Genomic DNA, 24,166 nt, shown 5'->3' with positions numbered 1-24,166 from the left:
TTTGGATGGATTCTATCGAATTCGTTGTTATTCATTTGCATATTGAAATTATGAACTTATTTACTTGAGTTTATTTTAAAATAAATACCCGGTAGGGTGATGATGGAATATGATCTTTTTCTGATTGGCCCGGGTCTTGGATGTTTATCTATATATGTATTTGTTATAAAATATAGTATCGTTGAGTTAGTATCCCATAACACAAGTCTAGAACTTACTTTGGGGCTAGCTCAATCTGTGTGATTTGTCCTAATATATTTATTTTAAAATAAATAATGTGTCATCACTAGGGGAAAGAAGTCACTAGTGTCTAAAATTTGGTTTTCTCAGTCCTATGTCATAAAGAAAATAGTCCTATAAAAGAGAGAAAATAAAGATTTTTAAACGTAATTTTTCTTTTTTTTATAGCCCACACAAGCACAATGGAGAATAGTGTTCTACATCGCGGGTGGGGTCTACATTTTCTGTGCAACATTCTACAACATATTCGGCTCCGGTCAGAGACAAGATTGGGACAACCCGGCCGAAGACGAAGCTATAGCGAAAAAGGCAGCCGACAAGAAGGCCGCCAAAATCGAGAAAAAGGCGGCAAAGAATCAAACTCAAGCGGAAACAGCGCAATAACGGGCATTAAAAAGTTTACAACGCTATACAAACAATACTGGCAGTTAACTAAATACAAATATTTAACTTTTATAAATACAAATATTTAACTTTTTAATTTTCATAAATACAAATATTTCACTTTTTAAAATAAGAACCTATTCGAACATTTTTAAATAGATTGTTTAGATTTATGTCGTCAAACATAATAATAACTATTGTTAAATATTCATTTTAGGTTGTGTTTGTTAAGCGTTACAAATCCGATTGGAGTTTTAGCTATTTATGTAGATGAAGGCTTATAGCTTATGTTTTTGTTTAAGATATTTTTTTTTATAAATTCCTCACATTATCTTTATGTTATGTTCTATCTAAGATTAGTTTTGTATAATTTTTTACAGATTCAAAAAGAATATTTTATTTGAGTGATACAGTTTTGTATCGATTGTTATCTTTACAGTAGTACTTTAGATTTTAATTTGATATATCGAACTTCTATCTTTTTAATTTGAATAGCGCGCACATCAATAGGGCTGTGATAATCTTCGTAAAGTTGTAGCAGCACTCCAATCGGATAGACTTTTCAGTGACTCGTTGATTATTAATTATATAATTTCTATTACCAATAAAGTATTTTAAATATGTGATGAATGGAAGGAAAACTCGGGTCCAAGGGTATTAAAATGTTACCGTCCTTTGCCAGTGACTATAAAACATTTTTGTGGCATAAAAAAGAAATCGTGTCATTTATTTTTGTCGTTAAAAAATAGTGCCATCGTTTCAGAATTTGCATTTGAAAACTTTCATTAACTCGAATAACCGACAAAATTAGAAATGTTTAATATTAATTGTTAATACCAAAACTAATTATATTCATAGACTTAATGGAAACTGCTCAAAAAAAAAAGTGAATTAGGCCCGACAGATTAAAAAAAAAATCATTTTGTCTATGAGTGAGTTAGTGCCAAACGGTAATTTTGTGTTGTTATTAATTTCGCTGCAAGCGAGTTGTTGCATTAGATAAGAATTTTAAATGTTTTATTTGATTAAGACTACTATTTATGGATTTAGTTATAGTTTATGTGACGTCATCAGTCGCTGCAAGCCCAGGAGCTAATGTGATCATTCTGTTTTTTAAGTTAGATTTTAAAATAATATAATTTAAGATCATAGCCGTAGACAACCTGCTGACAAACGAAGAAAATTAATACTGGCCACACTTAACTCGAGCGATAAATCAATAAACAAATCGAGCTACGAAACGCAGCATTATTTTGAAGTTCTATCATATCTTTTCGAGTTTTCTAGTAGCGACACGATTGTTCGAACACGCATTTATAACGTGTTTAATCTTAATCAGTCGAATTGAATTAAGCGTGGCCAGTGTTATTTTTAATATGGAATTGGAAACTAGTATTTGAGCTTCCCATTTACTAAAAAAAAATCATTTGAATTAAAAAAAGAACTAAATATAATCAAATAATGAAATCACTTGTTTATGTTACAACCTGTGCCTAGTAGGTAGGAGTACAAAAGTCCACGAATTAATTAGAAGCGTTGAACGCAACTATACCGATACAATTTTTAGTAATTTTGGATACATCAATTTTTGTATTTGCCCTCTTGTAAGATAATAAGTTGGAATACAAAAATGTTATAGAATCATCCTATAGTTTCATTTTACACAGCCCTTATATGATGTACTCGTAAACTTTATCATCTATATATCCATTATTATTTTAGACGCTGTCTAGAAAAGAAAATAAAGCAACAAGTTATTTAACAATATTTACTGATTTAAGTCAGTACATATAAAACAATTATTTCCATAACGACTTCTTGATTATTTACTTAACTTCACTAAAATGTTGCAAGCTGAAAGCGCCCGTGCCGCATCGACAAGGCTGTCCTACCATAAGGCAACTAGATGCCGAACGAACATTATCCTTCTTCGCATTCAAAACTGCTTCTTTCAAAAATATCAGAGACGACTCAAAAGACATCTGTTGCAGTGGAGAAGTTGACGCCTCCATGCCTTTCCTACTCATCGGCTCAAACACTCCATTAAACGTCATGTAATCTGCTACCAGCGTCAAATGCCTAGGATCTACGCCAATCCCATAAACATTGAACACATTCTGTATTTCCTTTATGATCACTTTGTTAGCCGCTTCTATGCCGTATGTATTCGCAATAGCGTGAACATCGTTACTGTACAACTTATTTACATCCAGCAAAGCGTTGTATTTAAACATTTGTAGGATGTTGATCCCTTCTGTTTTGATATAGAGTACGTCCTTTTCTTTATTAGTGATTGCTCTTTTGATGTTTTTGACTTCGTGGATGACCGATTTCGTTGCGGCGTCACGCACTGCCTGAGAAAGGTCAACTCTTAGGAATGAAATCGGGAACATTACTGTCAGCTCACACCATAGATGGTTTTTGGTGTCGTATGAATAATTTTTAGCCTCCTTGATGCTGTTGACAACGTCGCTCATAGCCTTCATTTCTTTGGCCGTGATTTCTGGGGTCTTCTCAGTATTCTCCTCTGGTTCGTCGCGCAATTCCACTTCATCATCCGACTTTTCCTCTTCCTCTGATTCAGGGTCTTCATATTCTTGTTCTTCAGTTCTTTTCTTTCTAATTTTAGTCTGAAATTTTAAAATGTTAATTAGCAACCTTCTTATTACATTGTAATATTCATAATTATCATTTGCAGGTAAATAAGAAGCTTTTACATTAGTAAGAACAATTTATAAATAAACTCAAGAACCAAGAAATCCATTATAAGTTCAGTCATCATTATTATTGCTGTTATTCGGCAATTTATTAACATTAATTAATAACATTATATGATTTTACTTACATCTGTATTGTCGTCATCTTCGTTAGGGGCTTCATCATCAGAGCTGTCGTCAATGTTAATCTTTTCTGCTGGACTCGTTCCCTCGTCTTCATCATCACTGGCAGCTGCAGTGCGCCGCTCTTTCTTCTTCTCTGAAGCCCACACCACTCCTGCACTCGCTTTCGCTTGCTTCCTCACCGTTGTAAACATCTCGGCAAAGAACTTGTTCTCCATATGTTTTACGATCTGCCGCGGCTTCACAGCGTATTGAGTACGATACTGAGAGTGAGGCAAAAATGTAAACTTCATCGTCGTCTTCAATTGCCTTTCCGGCCGCGTCATTAACTCACATTCCACATCCACGTTTTCTAACACGTCCGCAACAGTGACTCTGTTGAGCTTTTGTCGTAGACGCTCTGCTTTTTTCTGCACATCGGGAATGTCACTTCTAAATGGAATATCCATATTCGGAGTTTTAAGCTTCGCAGAGGCTGTCATCAGAATTTCTCTTAGACGAGGTATACCTAAGGTCACGTTCATGTCACCACGACCGGCGAAATGGAAAGTGTTCAATGTCATCTGAGTGGAAGGCTCTCCAATAGACTGCGCAGCTAACAGCCCTACAGGCTCGCCTGGCGCCGCCATGGATGCCAAATATTTGGCATTCATTACTTCCACGAACTTATCATTCTCCGTATACGTGTCATAAATATTGATTTTGCGATTATTCAAATATTTTTTTATTATACCATCTAATTGTTCAGTTATCACACCAAGTTTGTAATCCGGTGCAAATTTACCAGGTATGGGTTCAGGACAAGACTTTCGTTCATATTGTTTTCTGTCGTCTAAATCTAAAGTACGCCACATTTTCTCCAATTCCCAATAATAAGGATCCCTAGTCCGATCCGTTGGTCTATCAGCAATTTCAATGTCCTGCTTAGCTTGAGCACAAAATTCCAGAAAACCACTTGTCCTATGTTTTTGTAGTGGGTCACCAAATTTCTTTTTCCATTTCTTTAAAGATTTTTGTGCCTTTTTGATAGCCTTCGGATTTGCTTCTTCTTTCAACATATTAATAGCAGATTCTGGAATTACGGCTGCCGAATTTTCATCAAGGAATTTTAGTTGTTCCGATTTTAGATACTGGCATTTCAGTACATCAAGACCATCTTCTCCATAGGCAAACTGAACGACACTGCCATCGGAATCGCGAACAGTATGATCATATCCTACAGTCAAACTTTCAAGATGTTTGATCAGACATCTTTGTAAGTAACCCGAGCGACTTGTCTTCACGGCAGTGTCGATAAGACCTTCACGACCAGCCATACAGTGGAAAAAGAATTCCTGTGGTTGAATTCCCGTCATAAATCGGCCATCAATAAATCCACCCGCTCTGGGAGAGATGTCGTAAGGAGGGAAACTGGGCAGCGAGCGGCCCGATATCATAAGAGGTGGTCTTTTACCTTCCAACTCAATTTGACCCAACAAGCAGGAAATCTGCATAGTATTGACTGTTGAACCTTTAGCCCCTGATTGGACCATCAACTGAAGGTTATTGTTAGGAAACTTTTCCAGTAAACCTTCCGAAAGGCAAACTTTATTAATATTATTTGTGTAGGAGTCGAGCATGGTTTTGTATTGTCTGTCTAAATTTGCTCTAAATTTCGGATCTTTTGTATGCATTTCCTCGATAACATTTTTTAATTTGTTATCATCTACATCCACAGGCAATTCTGTAGCTTTTATGGCAGCAACCCTCCCAGCATCTCTAACTAAACAAACATAATCATCTCTTTTATTGTCAGACTCGTCAACAACTAAAATATCTTTTACACCAAGAGTAAATCCTATCCACTGTAAATAAAATGTAAAAACTTTCGAAAAAGAGCTGAGAAGTGAACTAGAACTGTCTCCTCCATATAATTCATACATACAATGTACCAAACCGTAAGGTGTAGCACCATAGTGAGTTTTATCTAACACCCCGCTAAGTAATTCTCCATTTCTTATGATAACTTCAGCCTCTGACATAATATTTTCATTAGTAAAAGGTGTCCCACCAGCTTTCCAGGTCCTTGGGTTTGCCTTCAACCATGCTTTAGAACTAATTTTAGCTTTGCCAGTTATCGAGAGACATGCCTTTCCTTTTGGTATAGTATTAATAATAATTGTAGACAAAACTTGTTTCCCAGACCACAGCTGTCTAGGTTTTAGGATTGTAGGAGGTAGCAACTTGATTTCGCCTCTGTGATTAGATAGAGCTTGGAATACAAGCTGTTGATAATCTGATTTTGAGAAAAATACACCCCTCAAAGACATTCTTACTCCCGATATGACATGATCCTGAATTAGACCACTTAGTGGTGTACCATCTTTTGGAACAAGATACTGTTTCGTTACAGACATTATATTAAAGGCCTCACTTCTTGCTATTTCATTTTGAGGGAAATGAGCATTCATTTCATCACCGTCAAAGTCAGCATTGTATGACTTACAATTTGCATAATGTAGCCTGAGTGTTTTTTCACCTTTGAGAATTCTAGCTCTATGAGCCATCATACTTGGTTTATGCAACGAGGGCTGACGGTTCAATATCATGATGTCACCATTTATCAAATGTCTATGTACTTTCTTAAGACCTGATGTTTTGTATTCATCTGGCGTAAGCAGTCTTTTAGCAAGACTTTTTCTTTTTTGAATTGAATCAGGAGGAATTCTTATTGTCCTACCATTTTCTATTTCTAGTTTTTCAGCTCCTGGATGAACATTTGGACCATTAATAACCATTTTTCTTAGTTCATCTACATTATATTCAGTAACTGGTACAGGGTATGTAAGCTTTTTGGCAAAGGCATCTGGTACACCTATTTCATCTATATCAACATTCGGATCTGGGGTGATGACTGATCTTGCAGCGAAATTAACTCTTTTACCCATCATGTGCATTCTGATTACACCAGTTTTCTTTTCTAGAATTTGCTTCAACCCTAATGTGGTTACTCCAGAAGCATCGCCAATAAGAAGATTATTTACACTTTTTTGGAGCTCTTGCCATACACTGTGTAATTTTTCAGCTGGTGCACTACCTTGTATACTATTGAAAGTATATCTTGGCTTGGCATCTAACTCATCTATTGCTTTCTGTTGGTCTTCAGAAGCTAAAACGTGTAACACAATTCTAGCACCAAAGGCATGATTCAAGATTGCTTTGTAAATATTGGTCTGGGCATGTTCAGTTAATTCTCCTTGCAATACATTGCATGGCCTCACACAGGGTGGAATAACGGGAATTACAGTCATGAAAAATAAATCAGTAGCAGGTTGGCAGTTGGAAGTGTTCAGGATAGGAAGACAGTGGCGTATAATGTCCTCATCATTTTCAGCAATATTTGTGCAAATTTTTTTTATTTCATCTGGCATTAATATTTTTATGCCCTTTCCAAATGCACCTTCAGCACTCAAATTATACATTATTTTTCCATCAGATGTTGTAACTTTTATCAATTTGCTTTGACAATAAGCACATTTTTTCGCAACATTTATACTTTTAAAGTAGCCATTTAGTATTTTTGATCTCAGATTGTCTGTATTTTTGTTATGAAATACTTCAGCCACAGCATCCTTCTTTTTTAATAATTTTTGGTACTTTCTGATAACTTTAGTAGTTTTTAGTTCACGAGTCTCTGAATCAACTTTAGATACTTCACCAGAGTAATTCTCTAGATCTAAGGCAGCAGTAACATGTCCCGCATCAATAAGCTGCAGCTGCAGTTTTAATAAGAACTTCATTTTATCATCCATCTGAATTTTAAAACATTTAAGGCAGCTTATTCTGAATATAGTATAAATGCTTTTTAAAAACAGTTGATTAACAACAACTACTGGGAGCTCAATGTGTCCAAAATGTCCTGGGCAGTGTAATAATGGATTTTCACAGGTCCCACATAAATCGAACCTTTCCCTGACAGGCCCTAAGCGTGAGTCATACAAACCTGCAGGAGTTGGGTTTCCCATTGCATCAAAAGAATTCATGTTGGTGATCTTGACAACACTGAGTTTTTTGATTTCTTCATCATTGTACATCAAAAACTGTATAGAGTCGGGGTCGACGGAATTTAGCCCAGATAGGGTTGATGCAAAGGATGGCTTCATGGTCATGAACTAAAATATAAATTATATTATTGTATAAAAAAGGATTTTAAAAATTTAACATCAAGACACAATAATTTATTCAACTGTCACAAAAACAAGAGCAGAAAAACCGCAGATCTTTAACAGTGAAATGCAGTATGAAATCTTTGTAAGGTACAGCAGTAAAATGGTCATAAATGCTTTTCATTTATCATCTTGGAAATAGGTACGGGCGCTAAGAAGCATTAATTAAAAAAAAATATGGTTCTACAAGAGGATTAGTAAAGTAACTAACATAGTACCTACTAAACATAGTACGATTCAAATATCATTCAGTCTGTAACACATGCTGTTTGAATTGATGTAACCAACTCAAAACTAACAGCGTGAATGATTTATGATGGTTTCGTAAAGTAAACTGTGATGTTAAGTATTGTGACACAATATTATTATTATACAAACCAACGAGGTAATAAACAACGTTAAGGTGACATAGTTACTGATTGATTTGAGAATTTTTCTGACTCTGCTTCTCTATTCCAAAGCGAACCTATCAACTATCCTGAAATTGCCACAGGACCAGAACCCGGCAACTGATGGTAGGTTAGTTCTAGGTTATATTATTAACTTGTAGGATTTACAATATACTTACTTGCTAAAAACCGAGTTGTTTAAAATAAAAAACATCGACCAAGCGAGAAATGATTAATTTACGCAATAAATCCGATTAGACACTTTTAATAATCATTTTCCGAGAAGGAGAAACGGAGAAACACACATGATTTATTAGTGCCTTTGACTTTGACAGTTAGTGGACTGAACTCTGTACTGGATTGGACTTTGACATAATATGCCATGTTAAAACAAATGAAGGCTTTGCATTTTTTTCGTGCCTGTTGGGCCAGGCTAAAATCAAACAGCATAACGCCCCGACGACGGTGCATCACGGTGCTGATTATAATGTTATTTAGCGTTACTTTAGTGTGAATTTGACATAGGTACGTTAACAATGCTTCACAGATTTAAAACATAATATTTTTTTTTTATATCTGTGCAATGTTAGCACTTATATTTGATGTGACAGGGGATGTGGCTACGTCAAAATTTTTAGAGAATGCACGAAACGGTCAGGAATTTTCTCAGTGGCACAACGCTACGCGCACAGATTTAAGAACATATATTCTTATATCTGTGATGTAATGTGTGACTAGACGTGATGTGATTTACATTTTACATAAATAATGGCTAAAATAATGGCAACATTGCACAAATAAAAAAGTTAGTCAACATGGCGGCGCAAGATGAAGTTGACGTATGTGAAAGTTGGGAGGATATGGACGAAATTGGCGTAAGTTTTCTTAAACAGGCCGTCCCTGACCGTTATTTACCAAGCCATTTCAGACACCATTATATTTAGAATGTCGCTTCTCTGTTTCAGTTAGACCAGAAGATCAAGCTCATGTCAAGTGAGTGTGCGCCAGTGACAAGTCTAAAAGGGTGCAAGGTTACTGTTGAAGAAAACGCGTGCATAGGATCACAGTGCGTAATGCCGGAGCCAGCTATTCGTATACTGAAGCGTCCGTCGTCTTCGGCGAGCGGGCAGCTCAATGGTGAAAACCGCTCGAGGCCCGTGAAGACCTTCGAACAAAGACAGAAAGAATATGAAGAGGCTCGCCTTCGAATACTTGGCGAAGCGCGAAGTCCAGAAGATGTAATTGACGACAAGTAAGTCTCTAACTCATTGTTCAAAGTTTACATAATCACTATGGCACTTGGATTGATAACAATGATCAGTATATCAGTCTTCAATAAATCGCAGTTCTGTTATTATATAGATTGCCCTTTTCGTTATTTTGGGTTGGACTGGTGTTATGTTTTGGACGGGTGCTTCATGTAGGCTCACAACTATGTATTTAATGTGCAAGATACATGTACAATATATGGGGAATTGTAGGTGTAAGCCAAATTCAAGTCAATAGGTACCAATAAGACAAAATGATGCTCAACCTCTATAGCAGTTATAACAAACAATCAAACATCTCATGCATCTGCAAAGCTGTTACCTATTATTATTATTATTATGTAAGTATATGATTTATTTTTGTGTTATATTTCAGCCTGAGCCGGTTGCAGGACAAACTTCAAGCTAACAATCTCAATGACAATCAAAACAGTAACAGTGGTAGTGGTAAAACAAAAAACTGTCATAATGACAACGCTAAAGGGAATAAGCAAGAACGTAAAGTACTTGCGAGGCTGCCACCGGGAGCTACCCCTGCTGGTGTCTTCCCCTCCCCTCCGCCTCGAGGAGTTCTCGTCATAAGGACCCCTAGAGGTCCTGATGGAACAAAGGGCTTTACAAGAAGGTAGCACCAACCAATATTGATTATTTTATAAATATTTCATTTAATTTAAGTTCCATCCATTTGACTTCTCACATTTGTCAATAATTTTACATTGGTATGATTTTATTTCACAATTTAAAATTTACATGTTCACTTTTTGTTGATTTGTTTTGCCAAAGTTGAATGTTGGCTGACATGAAATTCTGTCTGTACACCCCAACAGTGGACAAAAACTTGATACTTCAGCTAAGTCTTTAAATGCTTGCAAAATATTATTTTTGAATGTCTGATTTGTTAAGTTTAAAGACTATGAGGTATTTTGATCTGTTTTTGTCAGAAAATAGATCTTCTTCTCTTTCATTTTAAAGTCAAAATTCAAAATTGAATTTTAAACTCAATTATAGTTCTATTTTAAATATTAAAAATTTTAGTTTGTGGAATAAAATTTCAAATTTATGTGTGCTCACTATGGGGAACAATCATAACATTTGTATGCTAGACTAAATATAGATAGTAATTATGGACTTTCTATAATAAAGTTTGAATACTTTATATTCATCTGGTTTTCTGATTTTATGTTGAGGTAGTCATTACACATGAAAAGATAATAAAGTTTAACCTACATTTAAATGAGATCAATATTCATACATATTGCCATAGGTGTTAAATATTGGTTATAGCCTAGACTCAGAATAAATTTGGATTATCAAATAGATTGGCAACACTGTTCAGTTATCTTTATAGGAATTGAGCTGGATTGGAAAATCAGATTTAAATAAAGTATAATAACTTCTATATCACACATGATTGTAGTTGATGCAACAATAAATGGAGGAAAATTCAAAATATTTGTCAGTGTGTGTATTTGTCAATATTATCACACTAAATGGTTTGAAGACCAAAAATGGTCCATCTGGCAGTCCATAGATTTGATTTCATTAAACTCTGCTTTAAACTTACCATTTTATTCATAAAGAAGTTGAAACATAAAAATATGTTCTACAAAATTTATATTTTGCCTTTTTCTGTCAATGACAAATATTACGAATAAGACAGTTTAGTATTTATTCAGTGTGGTCCCAAAGATATCCTGAAACCTGACCTTCGACAAGTCACACAAATTTCTTGTCACTGGTGTTAGTTTTGATTTTTCCACCATGAACGCGTCAAATATTTACAACTATGAAAAGTTCAAAATAATTTTAGTGGTTTTAAAAACGAGAGTATATAGTCTACACAGTACGATCTCAAATTGTAATGTTAATAAGGCCTATTTTACATTGTTTTTAAGAGGACTACAAATTAGATTGAATATAGTATTTATCTTGAACAATGTCACAATATAAGGTTGGCACGGCTTTTGTAGACTTGGGTCGTAACATCCAATTTTATAGTTTTTAAATCTCATAAAGTAACTGATAGGTTTTACATAAAATCGTCTGAAGGTTATCATAATCAATGCTTGACCTTTCTGTTTGTTTTGTTTTGAAACAATCTTCAACTATGTGATTGAAGAGTTGTATTCAAAGGCTGCACTCAAATTGTATTTTACGTCACCAGTCTACAAATACCATTAAGTAGATGAGAAAATGACATCAAACTTCATCAACAATTAAGACTCTAAATTTGTAAACACAATCATTACCAAATTGTTCGTAGAATGATAAGCGTTGACAAATTTAAACAAACCGTTTTTATATGCAGTTTTTGTACATTGTATAGAATATTTCTTAGGGTAAGATACTCCGTATTTGTATATTTTTAACGCTACTATTCTGTTTTTGTTACAAGGGCTTTGTTTGTGTCAATCAGTTTAATTTTATCACGTACCATTTATTTAATTTGTGGCGATTTTCAAAATATTTGTGTTATTTTTTTGTCACACATTTTTGTTTTGAAATTTGGATTTGTGATATGTATTGCATGATTAATTCAACAGAGCCATTATTAATATAACATAATGATAACAAAACTAATTTCGTGTGAACAAAGCATAATAATTTATCAAATCGACAATGACTAGATTGACACAAGTCAGCTTGTTTAAAGAGTGACTGAGGTGCGTGTACGGTACGGTCGTCCGATTTATTTCAATTATAATATCGTTCCTAGTTGCCTGAAGTTTCTAGTCTTAATGTCCTATTTCGGGAATTTATCTCGCACCAAATATAGAAGGACCATTTCTCATAAACCACCTTATGATAGAACACTATATAGGGTTCAAATTAGAAATACCCTTTTTATGGGAGTGATAAAGGTTAATAGTAATTCCTATCAGGCTTATTGTTTAAATCAGGATTAGATATTTTGAATAAATCTGGCCCGACCAATTTAGCATAAGTATATTGTAACTGAGGATTGTGATATAATATAATCGTCTTATAGCAAGACTTTTTGTAAGTTACAGGACACTTGCATATTATATAAAGCATTAATTGTTGACATAAGTACTATGGAATAATAGTGCATACGTTTAACTATAAGGCGAGGGGAAGCGCATTTGTCTATAGTCCATTTTTAGGTACTGAAATTAAAACAATTTTGACATGTATTTTATTTAATATATGTATACTTTACAAGTGCAACATTGCGAATGAATAATGTATTTTATAATTGATGTAAGTATATCAATTAAAAATTACTGACTTGTATAAGTGTGTATATCAAGATATGTCTGGATTGTTTAATTTCCCGATTTTTCTGTTTTCCATGAATTGATACGTATCATATGCTCTCCCACGACACATCGATTGACTAAAGTGAAATAGCACATCATGCTTCTCACTCATGTGAATTGTACTAAAAGAGAAAGAGTTATTATGATGCTCGTCAAATTTTAATGAATTGAAAGCTAGGTTTCATTTTGTCTTTAAATTTGTGCATTTTGACAAATGCTTTGAAGATTAATCTTAATTCTAAAAGCATTTGAAATTGAATCAACAAGTGTCAAGGAAACTGATTATTTTATCAGCCTGTTAAAATTGATAATTAGAATTAACTTCCTGCGTAACGTGTACGCTTTTTTGTATGGAATTGGGGGCTGGATGCGACGATTGCGTTACAATTCCATACAAAAAGCGCACGAGTTACACAGTAGCTGTGCATCGGCCGTTAAAAACAGTAGCTTTAATATAGGCATTTGCCCGCGCCTTCGCTCGCTTTAATGCAAACCTCGGGAGTTTTCAGGATTATATTTGACGACTCGTGTGCATAATATCATGAGTTGTTAACTAGTTAATGCATGAAATCGTAACAAAGTCACATTCGCTATTATAATAATAAAAGTTGCGATGAACTGGGATTATGAATATGGATTTGTTATAAGAAACGGTTGTGCGGAATAAAAGACGAAAGGCATGCGTAGTATTAGGCATTTTTATGCTGAATATATCGTTGGAGACCCTGTATACGTAGACTATTAACACTACTCGAAACGAAGGAATTTGTTTGGTACATGGGTATCCTTAATTTTACATTTATGACTAGAAAATATTTATATTTTTACACTTGACCGACAATACCCACGGTTTAGATATAGCTATTTTAAGTTTTATTTATTGGGGATCCACGATCGGGTTTACGTAAAAAACAATTTATTATTACAATTAGTGAAATTCAAAAGATATTGTTCGCGTTAAAACCTTGAAAATTTGTAAATAGTCTGTTCATATTTTGTGAACAAATGTTTAGTGCCAATTAACGTATTTATTGCTTCTGCTAGTTTTCGTATGATTAGGGGAGTGGCCTTTGTGGAGTACTAACTCAAGAAGATAAGATCAAATAGGGTCGTTTTCATTAGAATATTATTAACTTTTTGCCATATTTTGTACGTTTCTGGATTCCTGAAACTTTATAATTACTTATACGAAAATATTGCCGTCTAATATATTCTAATGAAATGAGACCAAAGGCATAATAGACTTCGCGTAAAAAGTGTGCCACATTACTGTACGCCATGAAATAGGGACTTAACGGTATCTTTTTGCTCGAATGGTAACGATCACATATAGCGCTGTGATTCGCATTTGTTTAATTGCCCAGCTAGACGTTCTAAAATGGATGTCCTTAAAGAATACAACATAGAAACTACTGGATAGGTGGCTAGCTGATATACTTACGTTACACACATACATATCAACATTAATCAGCCAATCATAGACCGACACATGTTCACGTCGCGCCATTTTGTTGTATTCCTTCCTTCTTGTTTTACTGTGAAGGGAATTTGAACAAAAGTACTCGAAATGACTAATTTTAAGGCAATGAGCTGAGGGCAAAGACATGTCGAGGTTACATCGCTGCAATTCGCGCAGAAAAAAATATTAAAGGGATTGGAAAGGTGTTGGTTACACTGAGTAATAGAATATCGTTTTATCATACACTGTGTAACCTATTTCATTCTACAATACAAACATAAGTTTGATGTAAATTTACAAATGTTTTGGTATTCCTACCTTGTAACTGAAGAATTTCACAGGGCGCCCATTTAAAATATATATTTTTATATATACCTAATTGGGAAATGGGATTTGATTGTGATTATTATATATCAGACAAGACCCGGAAAAACTATTATAAAAAAATATCAATAATAAATTAATTTTAAGCCTATCTCGAGAATTGAGTGTCTTGCATTGCAGATAATCATTTCTTGTTATCTTTTGGCCAATATTTTCAATTAATTTTGGCCAACTTTAGCCGTGCCCTTGCTCTGGTGAATTGAATGCCCCAAAATGCTGATTTTCTGGCCTTATAATAATGGGATCTATTCACCCGCCCCATTAGTTACTCTCTTTATTTTTAAGTAATAGGTAATTTAGTTATAAATTATATTTTAACCGAAATTATTATTAAAAATGTTAAAATTATAATTTGTTTTATTATTTGTAGTTTTAAACGTCTACTGGTCTTTCATTATGTTGCAATAAAAATGTTTTGTTGCCTATATGGCTAATATTATTGACAAAACAAAATTAAACACAAAAATTACAAACTTAACAATTTTTTTCAAACAGTCATACACAGTCACATCATAGAGATTCTATACAGCGTTACACCACTTGGTAGGTACAAAAATCTGTTTTAATCTGTTAAATTTGCATCTCAATTAGGTACTATTTCAACTAGTAATTTACTTTAATTGTACGTTGTATTTACTGTTAGGCTCAATCTATCAAGGCATTGACATTTTTGAACCAAGGATAAACACTCAATAGACTTAATTTTTACACTATAACGTCCTGTTTATTAATTGCATTAAAGTTACATAGAATTAATAAAATTTATCTCATAAGATTATCGCCAAGATATAAAATTATATGCAATTGCCGCACGTAAACTAATTAAACGAGTTTTTGAATTTACATAATCTTGCTACAAATATCTTAATAAATTCCATCTTGTATTTATCAAACAAGTTTTATGATTTCTTGTTTAGTTTATTGTACGCTGTCGTCGAATCTACACACATTTTTTTGGAAAAGTCGTACAATTTTCCAAAATCTATATTTTCCAACCAAGTATGGCTGGTTTAGAAAATTTAAGTGAGCGAGACAGAGCAGTTTTGAGAAGTATTTTTGATCCTACAGCGACGATCGGTGATGTGGTAGATGATGGTGACAACTTTCCTGAAGACGGTATGTAGTCTTTGTTTATTATTAGAAACCATGTGGTTTGTTGGAGAGTAAAATGTACTTACCTAAACATTGAAATACTACTGCGTTTTGACGTCAAAATCAGTATCATACCTAGGTAAGTAAGTTCTTTGTGGCTGTTGAATTGTACAATGTTGTGTAATATCCAACTTAACATAAACACGAAAACAAGTTTTTTTGTAACATCCCAACTTAAGATTATAAATGCGAAAGCAAGATTCTTTATTTGTTACCTTTGCTGTATATCGTTCAATCTTCCAACCAATCTTCTTAAAATTTCTCATATTGTATAGGTTGTTAAGAGTGTGGAGAAAGACCGACTTCCTTTCAAATGGCTGGAAAACACATTTTCCTATCAATTAAATTCTGTTTCAAATAAAAAAAACTAGATCAAAATATGTTCAGCCGTTTGGCTGCTACGATGACAGACGCTACTACGTTAAATTAATAACTTTAAAAGAAAAAAAAACCTTTTAGACAAGATTAATCTCGTTATATGCTATCAGAATCAAAGCTCACAAACCACGTAAAGCACGTTCATTCATATTTGTCTGGATTCGGCGATAGTGTTAGCTAGCATAAGATTAAACGATTATTCCAGAACAATCAAAGGAATCTGACGAAGAGTCCATCAGGCTATCATCAGAGGGCGTTGGCTTAGCAGAGGCTGGTAGACTGGAGGAAGCGCTCGAAACCCTGACAAAGGGCATCCAGGTGGCTCCCGACAGAGCAGCCGGTTACAACGACCGCGCGCAGGTGTTCAGACTTATGGAGAAGGATGATGGTGAGCCATTTACTTAAGTGATGTCTTCAATTCGGCAAATATTATTTACTTATATATATTACGGTATTTCGTTGCGGTACCTAAAAAAACTCTCACACAAACTATGTAATGTACGTTGACTTACGTCCGCAACAGTACGAGTTTGCCGATAGTGTACCTAATTGGATGCGATTCTGTGCCTTGCTCCTACTTTTACTGTACTATCTGTGCCTAACTCATTCTGTGCTACTCCTCTCCTCTACCGTTACCAACTACGACAAAACGACTATTTGTCGTTCAGAGTAGATAAAATGCCTCGATAAAATTTTGTCGTTGGTCGCATGCTAGCCCTGCAGGGGGTCATAGCGGAGGCATTATTTCTAGCCATCATACTAGTTCCTTTATATGGTTAAATACAAAATTGAAAATGTCTCTAATAATAGTTCATGAGTCTTAATAATAGGTACCTACACCAGAAATATTGTACGAGACCCTTCTTTATTTTGATTTTCTATTCCATATGTTTACACTGTATTCTTGCAGATAAATGCTAATGTAACGTCATTATTTAATTATAGAGGCTATGTCGGACATCGACCGGGCATTGCATCTGACGGAAGGCAAGCGTAGCCGCGCCCGCGCGCTAGCTCTGTGCCAGCGCGGGGTGTTGCTGAGGAAGCGAGGCGCAGACGCCGATGCGCGCGCAGCGTTTACTGAAGCCGCCAAGCTTGGCAGCGGATTTGCTAAGAAACAGGTACGAAGCAAAAAACTTTTATAGCCGTCGCTGCTTTTTTTGTTCTAACTAGGAGGCAAACAGGCATGCGGCCCACGTGATAGTAAGTGGTCACCACAGCCTGTGAACGCCTGCAACACTATAGATGAATTTTGACTAGAAATTTACTATTTACTAGAAATTTAAATTGTTCCTGTTTTAGCGTTTTTTTTAATGAATAACAGAGATAATATATATCCTAGATCCTGGTCTACATTATTTATTTTAGAAATTACCATTATATGGTAAACAATGAGACGTTTTAAAAAGTGATAGTTATTTAGTTAAGTGCTCTATAGAAAGAGAGGTTATTTGCTTGTTTTTGTCTCAGGTAGTGGAGCTGAACCCTTATGCTGCACTTTGCAACCAAATGCTGAGCCAAGTCATGCGTGGGGAGGACATCAAACTATGACAAGCTAAAGTTTGGTTGTACCAGTCACTTTTGACTTTAACTTTAGCTTGCGCACAAAAACGTAAAGTACGTCGTTTAGTTTCGCGGCGCACAGATTAAAGTTAACGTCAAAGTTGTCTGGTGCGACCCACCATAAAATATCATGATCACTTTTTATTTATGTGTATTTGATTTAATTGTTGATTGATTATAATTGTTAACCCTTCATTAAATTTGATTGAGTTTATAGGAAATCGGCTGTTAAGGTAAAACAAGTAAAACACGTGACATCTAATGGATTAGAAATGTATATTGTTGAGTACAATCGACATTCACATTCCAGAAAACCCCACAAATCCAAGAGATCCCTTAATACATATCTGCTTTAGGGATGACCCTATCTTCCAATGACCCCAATCTTTAGAATATCCCACAATAAAAAACCGCAATGTAATATTTTGGGCATTTTAAATATTCTTACTTAGCGCCTCCATCACATTTATATTTATTTATTTGAGAAAACTAAAAAAGTGGTACTATAATCCACACAAGATAATTGATTTTATAAGAAAATTATTATATCCGAAATCCTTGTCGTAAATTGTGGCTACATTTTGAAAAACGATTATACTATCTGATTAAATCCTTTAGGTATCTAGCGTAGTATAATCTATATTGTGTATTTTTTTAGTTTTGTCTATAAATTAAAACAAATCTATAAAAATGTGATGGTGGCTAGTGAGACGGGAGCGCCTTTTCAATTCTAAACGTCACATCCTGTTCAAGTTAAAATTTATAAGTGATTTTAAATCCTTGCGTATAGTTATTGATATGAATTTTTCGACTTGCTAGTAGATCCCAAAATATTCCATACTGGGTGCTTCATGTGATATTATAAAAGTTGAGGATAATAACAGCTTTATTTGAATATGACGAATGATACTACAAATCGAAATACTGGTCTACGCTATAATTATAGAATATGCAATAAAATCTCATAAACAAGATTGTGTGCAGAATCACTCGAATATTTTGTTAAATAATTAGATTTCCACACACAACCGTTACTTTTAATTGGTTAAAATTCAAAATGTTACATGAACTTTATCCTAGTGAGAGGCGACGGTAAATAACGTAAAGTGCACTTTGAAATATTTTAAAATCCACGTCATTGATATTTGCGCCTTATGGAACCATAGATTTTGGCACATCGATAGACAGCGTAATCAGAAACAAATGTAGTTAACATACATGTTTAGAATAATTCTATAATAAATAATTCTATAATAGTTTTTTGCGTTTAAATAAAATTTTAAAATACATATTACACATTTTTATTTTTTACTACAGCAAATATTACAAAAAGATTTGTATTTTTGTTTGTAACGAATAAAATCAAAAACTGCGAGACGAAACTCGGTACAGAGATAGACTAGACCTTCAAGAGTCGTCTACCTTTTACACCGAAAAAAAAAAGCGCTGGCGGCTGCTAGCTAGTCTCGAATAAAAATAAAACCATATTTTCCCGAATTGCTAATGTTCATTTAAAATTCAAAAGCCGAAATGAAGGCGCAAAAGTCAACCACGTGCTCGTGAAGGATGATATCTCAGAGACAGTTGCGACGTGAAAGTACATACGTAGATTACAAACGTGGAAACAGTCATAAATATTAAAAACACTGTCCAATCACCTGCCTTAATACAAACTGGACACAAAAATTGCTAAAAATAAAAGGGTATCTCGATTATATTAAAAATATATAAAATTAAACATGTTAATTTTGCCTGTCTGGTTAAAATCCATTTTTTATGTTGTACAGCCAACAAATAAAAGTTATAAAAGAATTCGCAATGTGAAAAATAAAATGATAAAAAACAAATACTTACAAGGCAAAATTTCAATCAATTGTTGATGATTACATAAAAGTGATTGGTTTTAATATTCAATAGAATACTACTAATTAATATGGAAACATATTTACATATATTTGGCACAGGTGATGGTGCATCGACAACATCGTCATGTAAATTTTTAAACACGATCAAATACTATTAGTAAAATTTAATAAAAAGTATACTAACACCTGTATATTATCTACGGGCTTAATCTACGTAGAAAGGGCGATATTTAGGCCTATATTTTATGAGATTTTAAAAGAATATTATTTCAAATGTGAAATTAAAAGCCATACAATAGTCGGCGATGTCTGCCCCGATGACTTCTGGCTCTAAAGCCCAAGAGGTAGCACGTCTCTCCGTATCTAGCTCCAATCAAGCACAACACTCGCTTAAAATGTATAAATTCTTAGTAAATGTTTGGGGCATTTTTTATTTTAATCATTTGTAAGTAATTTGTAATCGAATTCCCAAAAAAAACACTACACAAAAACTAAATTCAACATTTTACTATATAAGTACTGCCATTAGCAGAAGTAACATTGCATTTCTAGCTTTTTCATGCGAAAACGTACTCGAGTTTTGCTTTTGACTGTGCGTGCAACGATTTATAGTAATGTCATTTTCTATTAAAATGTATTAAACACTTTTTGTAAACGATTTAAAACTTATTGTATAAGCATACGAACTTGATACTATATTATGTAATTATGCTTGTATTGGAGCTATATTTCCTCACAATGCAAGATAGCCATTTTGTTGAAAGTTAAGCTATTAGGAAAATATAAGGAAGATCAACCGAATCTACCATTTTAATGCTATTTAGAATACTAAATAATATCGAGATATTTAAATAACTAATTCTCACTGAACACATACAAATAAACTATTAATAAAACGGATTATTTAAGCCAACTGACTGAATCTTCTGTATGCAAACGCAAAGTTTCTTAAAATGACAAAATAAAACATATTTATATTAAATAAAATTAAAAATGAAAAATGCTTATTTACAAGTGAGATCTTATATGATTATGTGGTTAAATACGTTACATACTACAAGTTTCATAAACTTTTATACTATCATGACCAAGTCATAGTAAATTTATGGATGTCAAGGCGTAAGCTAGCAGACACTAAGTTATAGTTGAAGAAAATGCTAAGTTGGAGAGAAATTCCCGTTAACGTTGGATAATATTGAACTGAATCCATTGAAATATATATTTTTAAAAGCCTATTTGTGTCCCACAAGTCCCACAGCAAAGGCCTTAAATATAACATTTTTTTTTAGCTAGATAATGATTCTAAAACTGACCTGTTACAATTTGAGTAATTTCTAGTATGCAGTGATCACAATAATTTTAGTTACGTAATAAGTAGTTACTACGGATTTCTATATTATACCCTGAAGAAATTTATTATATAGAGAAAACGGAGTGAGGTAAGGGATATTAATATAACATGTATGTATTTTAAGTGATATTAATGAAATAACGAAATGACAAAGTGCCTTGATGAAATGACAAATAAAAAACAAAATATTATGTTTACGATATCACTCACAAACGATCAAGAGCAAGGAAAGTCAAAAGGTTAGAAACGGCGCGAAAATAAAAATAAGCTATATGTTGTATATCTTAAATATGGCGCATTATATTTTAATCAATACATAATGAAGTTGTGAGTATCTAAATTATATTATATATATCAGCTTAATACTATTTTATATTAGTGACTTTCAATATTAGCATAATTCAAGATGTAGCAGAATGTAAGGTTGCACGATTATGTTTTTGTAAATAAATCTTAAGATTTTTTTGATGTTTTAAGATTTTTTAAAATCTTAACTTTAAAATGGAATTTAATTATTTTAGAATAATCTTCACTAATCTTTTCTAAATATGAAATCAATCAAAACGTTAATTCTTATCGCTTCAATATAATATATAAATTAAATAAAGCGAGTTTAATTTTTTTTAATAACAATATTTTTTCCCGTAACGTCTGTTATTTTCTAAAACTACTGCTGGGATAAGGACGTGCTCTCTCAAGAGTTGGTGCATATTTTGGAAATGCAAGCGGCGCGTTTGTTACTTTGACTCCCATCTCCAGCCGTTTATTCTATGATGCCGGCCCATTTTCGCAGTCTAAAATTTTTGAGTGCTGTCCATTTATAATCTGGCAACACTGTAGTGTGCGTTCTGAATCTGGGGCATATTTGGATGTGATCCAAAAACTAAAATGTTCAGAACTTACATTTTGTTTATTTTTTTAAAAATTTTCGTACGTAGAGCGATGTAAAAAATACATTGCTCTTCAAACAAGTAAAAAAATTGAACGCGAAAACAATTTAGCGATTACAGAGCTCACCTTGACGAACTTAAAAATGCGTTCACGCAAGAAATGTTAAACGATAAATAATAGAAACGGTTAAATACTGAATAATGTTTAGACATGTAATGAAAATGAGCCAGCTATGTAATCTTATCATCTATAAAGAATTTAAATAGCCTAGTAATTTCTATACTAACTAGTATATATGAAGCAGCAGTGTCATTGAATATTTATAAATACACGATGATAATATTTGAAAGTGTTATTAAGAACTAATTTAAGAGCAATGTGAATAATTTAAGCTTTAGTCTTTAATAACACCACCAAAACTAATTACTTAAGAAATTAAAACACCTAAAATGACATTTTATTACAATTCAATTTAGAATCAAATGCTTTCTCTTTTTAAATTCACATTTTTTTTAATCTATCAAGAGTGTTAAATTTTTAAAAGTATTTTATTAGCGATATTACCAAGTTAATAAGGCTATGTTATGTTAGTAGACGATTGCTGGCAGCTTAAGCTGCTTTTATGGCGGTTTTAGAAGGCATTCTATATAAATCTCTTGTACACACCACGGACCAAATATACATAAGAACTAGGTGTATCAACTTGCGCACAGCTACAATGAAAGGCCCAATGTCTTCACGTAAAATGACGGGGAGTAGGTGCCTTATGTCGCCATGGCGGAACCGAATGCCCCACTCGTCTGCCTCAGCCCCGCATATCGTTATACAATTTTTCTACCAGCAACTTATAATAACGTATGACGTAGTGTTGTTCCCATTTATTATTATTTTTTCACCAATATCATATAATTCGAGTGCACAATAACATTTTGTTTCCAATTTTTCAGTTATTTCCCTTATTTAATTGGAACTAAATAGTAGAAATATTTTATAATACTCATCTGTGTTATATGTTACGATGTGATAACAGCCTATCTAATACCGCCATAAAATGGCGACTGATTAAAAACATTGTACACATTTACAATACAATATCCAACACACAAGTAAATGAACATATACACTCACACAAACGTACTCACAACAATCACGAACGTGATTATAAGAACCATCACAAAATGCAATCACGATAAACTTAAAAGTAACATACATAAAATAATAAATTAACATAATTATAGACAATGAAAACTTAATGTAACAGCTTGATAAATGAGCCGTTCTATAAAATATAATAATACTCTTTGGCCAAAATAATATACCTTTTCAAACCTTAATAAATCATTAAGCTTTACAAAAACGCGTACAAAAATTATTTCAGTGCGTCGTAAAAGTCATAATTCAAATCACGCTACTTGTAACCACATTGCTTCATACCAAAAATCCTGACTGAGCTGAAATGACTTTTCTGACGAACTGTACGGCCTTATTTTGATCGATACTTGGCCATAATTGCGCATGCGCATCGTCGAATGAAAATAAATCTTACAATAATTGAGGATTTGTTTCTAGAACATATAAAATGGCCATTGTCAACAATAAATAACTAGAAGCAAAATATGAATGCAACGAGAGATTCATAAATTTTGAGTCTTGAGATATATCGATAAAAAACAACTTTATCGATAACTCCTAGCGAACTGCCATCCACACGACACGACAACACTATTTACAACACTGATATGTGTCAAGATGAAAATTAAACGCATTTCACCGTTACGTCAATAATCATGCCTTAATAAACCTTACACTGTCGACATAAGGCATATTATTGAGCAGCAATCTCGCCGAGTGAGCGAATAAACTACAAGGTGGCCCCAAGATGATATATATATATAGTTAACACGGAACCAGATTTTACATTGTGTTAGCAGAAATGCATGATTCATTTTAAATATAAAAGATAAACAAAAATACCAACATAACGAGATTAGAACGAGAGAGCTTTGCAACTTAACTAAAAATTCACGCGTTAAATATTGCTTTCTAAAATTCGTTGAGATATCAATTGCAATATTATTGCAGACCAAATCAATAAATTATTGCGAAAACACTATATAACTTACAATTAAAATGTCTAAGTCATGTCGTATTGGATGGAAAACGAGAAATTTACTAAGAGGTAATAATATAAATTAAAATTAATATCATACGAGAATGAGCACGTCTCCGATTTCTTTCAATTTCTCTACGTTAGTTTCCGAATTCCCATTCGAGATAATACTTTACAGATCGTGACACGAACTCAAGTAGTCGAGAATGAGCGAGATAGCGAGCGACTGGCGCTGAGAGTGACAGAGACAGTCGATAGTGAAGAGTAAGAGTTCGCGCCTCGAAGTCGATGCGTGACTTGAGGGCTAAGTTAGCTCCTATGATGAGAGAAGAGTGGTTCAACCCTGAAACAAAATATTAATTACTTACTTAAATAGTCAATGTAATTTACAACACAATATAATTTA

The 24,166-nt window shown here is 33.6% G+C and overlaps 5 protein-coding genes across 6 annotated transcripts in view; 3 read left to right on the top strand and 2 right to left on the bottom strand.

The window, feature by feature from the left end:
• The window catches only part of Picot (picot), a 54,074-nt gene extending 51,806 nt beyond the window's left edge, over positions 1–2,268 (top strand). For both annotated transcript variants that reach the window (XM_053753940.1, XM_053753939.2), the window contains exon 11: positions 409–2,268. In XM_053753940.1, coding sequence (XP_053609915.1) covers positions 409–624 — 216 coding nt within the window. In that variant the 3' untranslated portion in view covers positions 625–2,268. The remainder of the gene's footprint in view (positions 1–408) is intronic.
• Positions 2,269–2,376: 108 nt separating this feature from the next.
• Polr1A (RNA polymerase I subunit A) lies at positions 2,377–8,398 on the bottom strand. Its single transcript, XM_053753938.2, has 3 exons — positions 8,238–8,398; positions 3,470–7,615; positions 2,377–3,254 (listed from the first exon to the last, which is right to left on the bottom strand). Exons 2-3 carry the CDS (start codon positions 7,610–7,612, stop codon positions 2,451–2,453), a joined length of 4,947 nt encoding a protein of 1,648 aa, XP_053609913.1. The 5' UTR covers positions 7,613–7,615; positions 8,238–8,398; the 3' UTR covers positions 2,377–2,450.
• Positions 8,399–8,811: 413 nt separating this feature from the next.
• On the top strand, positions 8,812–14,499 carry LOC128674933 (uncharacterized protein). The gene is made up of 3 exons (XM_053753943.1): positions 8,812–8,933; positions 9,024–9,310; positions 9,703–14,499. Exons 1-3 carry the CDS (start codon positions 8,874–8,876, stop codon positions 9,953–9,955), a joined length of 600 nt encoding a protein of 199 aa, XP_053609918.1. The 5' UTR covers positions 8,812–8,873; the 3' UTR covers positions 9,956–14,499.
• An 853-nt stretch (positions 14,500–15,352) lies between these two features.
• LOC128674513 (uncharacterized protein) lies at positions 15,353–17,687 on the top strand. Its single transcript, XM_053753039.2, has 4 exons — positions 15,353–15,566; positions 16,186–16,368; positions 16,926–17,101; positions 17,451–17,687. The coding sequence occupies exons 1-4, from the start codon at positions 15,452–15,454 to the stop codon at positions 17,529–17,531; spliced, it is 555 nt and encodes a 184-aa protein (XP_053609014.1). The 5' UTR covers positions 15,353–15,451; the 3' UTR covers positions 17,532–17,687.
• A 113-nt stretch (positions 17,688–17,800) lies between these two features.
• The window catches only part of Pkc53E (Protein C kinase 53E), a 143,925-nt gene continuing 137,559 nt past the window's right edge, over positions 17,801–24,166 (bottom strand). Inside the window, exon 14 of the mRNA XM_053753038.1 lies at positions 17,801–24,103. The gene's annotated coding sequence lies outside the window, so the exon portion shown is untranslated. The remainder of the gene's footprint in view (positions 24,104–24,166) is intronic.

Source organism: Plodia interpunctella, chromosome 13 (assembly GCF_027563975.2).
Source record: "Plodia interpunctella isolate USDA-ARS_2022_Savannah chromosome 13, ilPloInte3.2, whole genome shotgun sequence".
NCBI lineage: Eukaryota > Metazoa > Arthropoda > Insecta > Lepidoptera > Pyralidae > Plodia > Plodia interpunctella.
The sequence above is the reverse complement of the archived record's forward strand: the minus strand, read 5'-3'. Positions and strand labels throughout refer to the sequence as shown.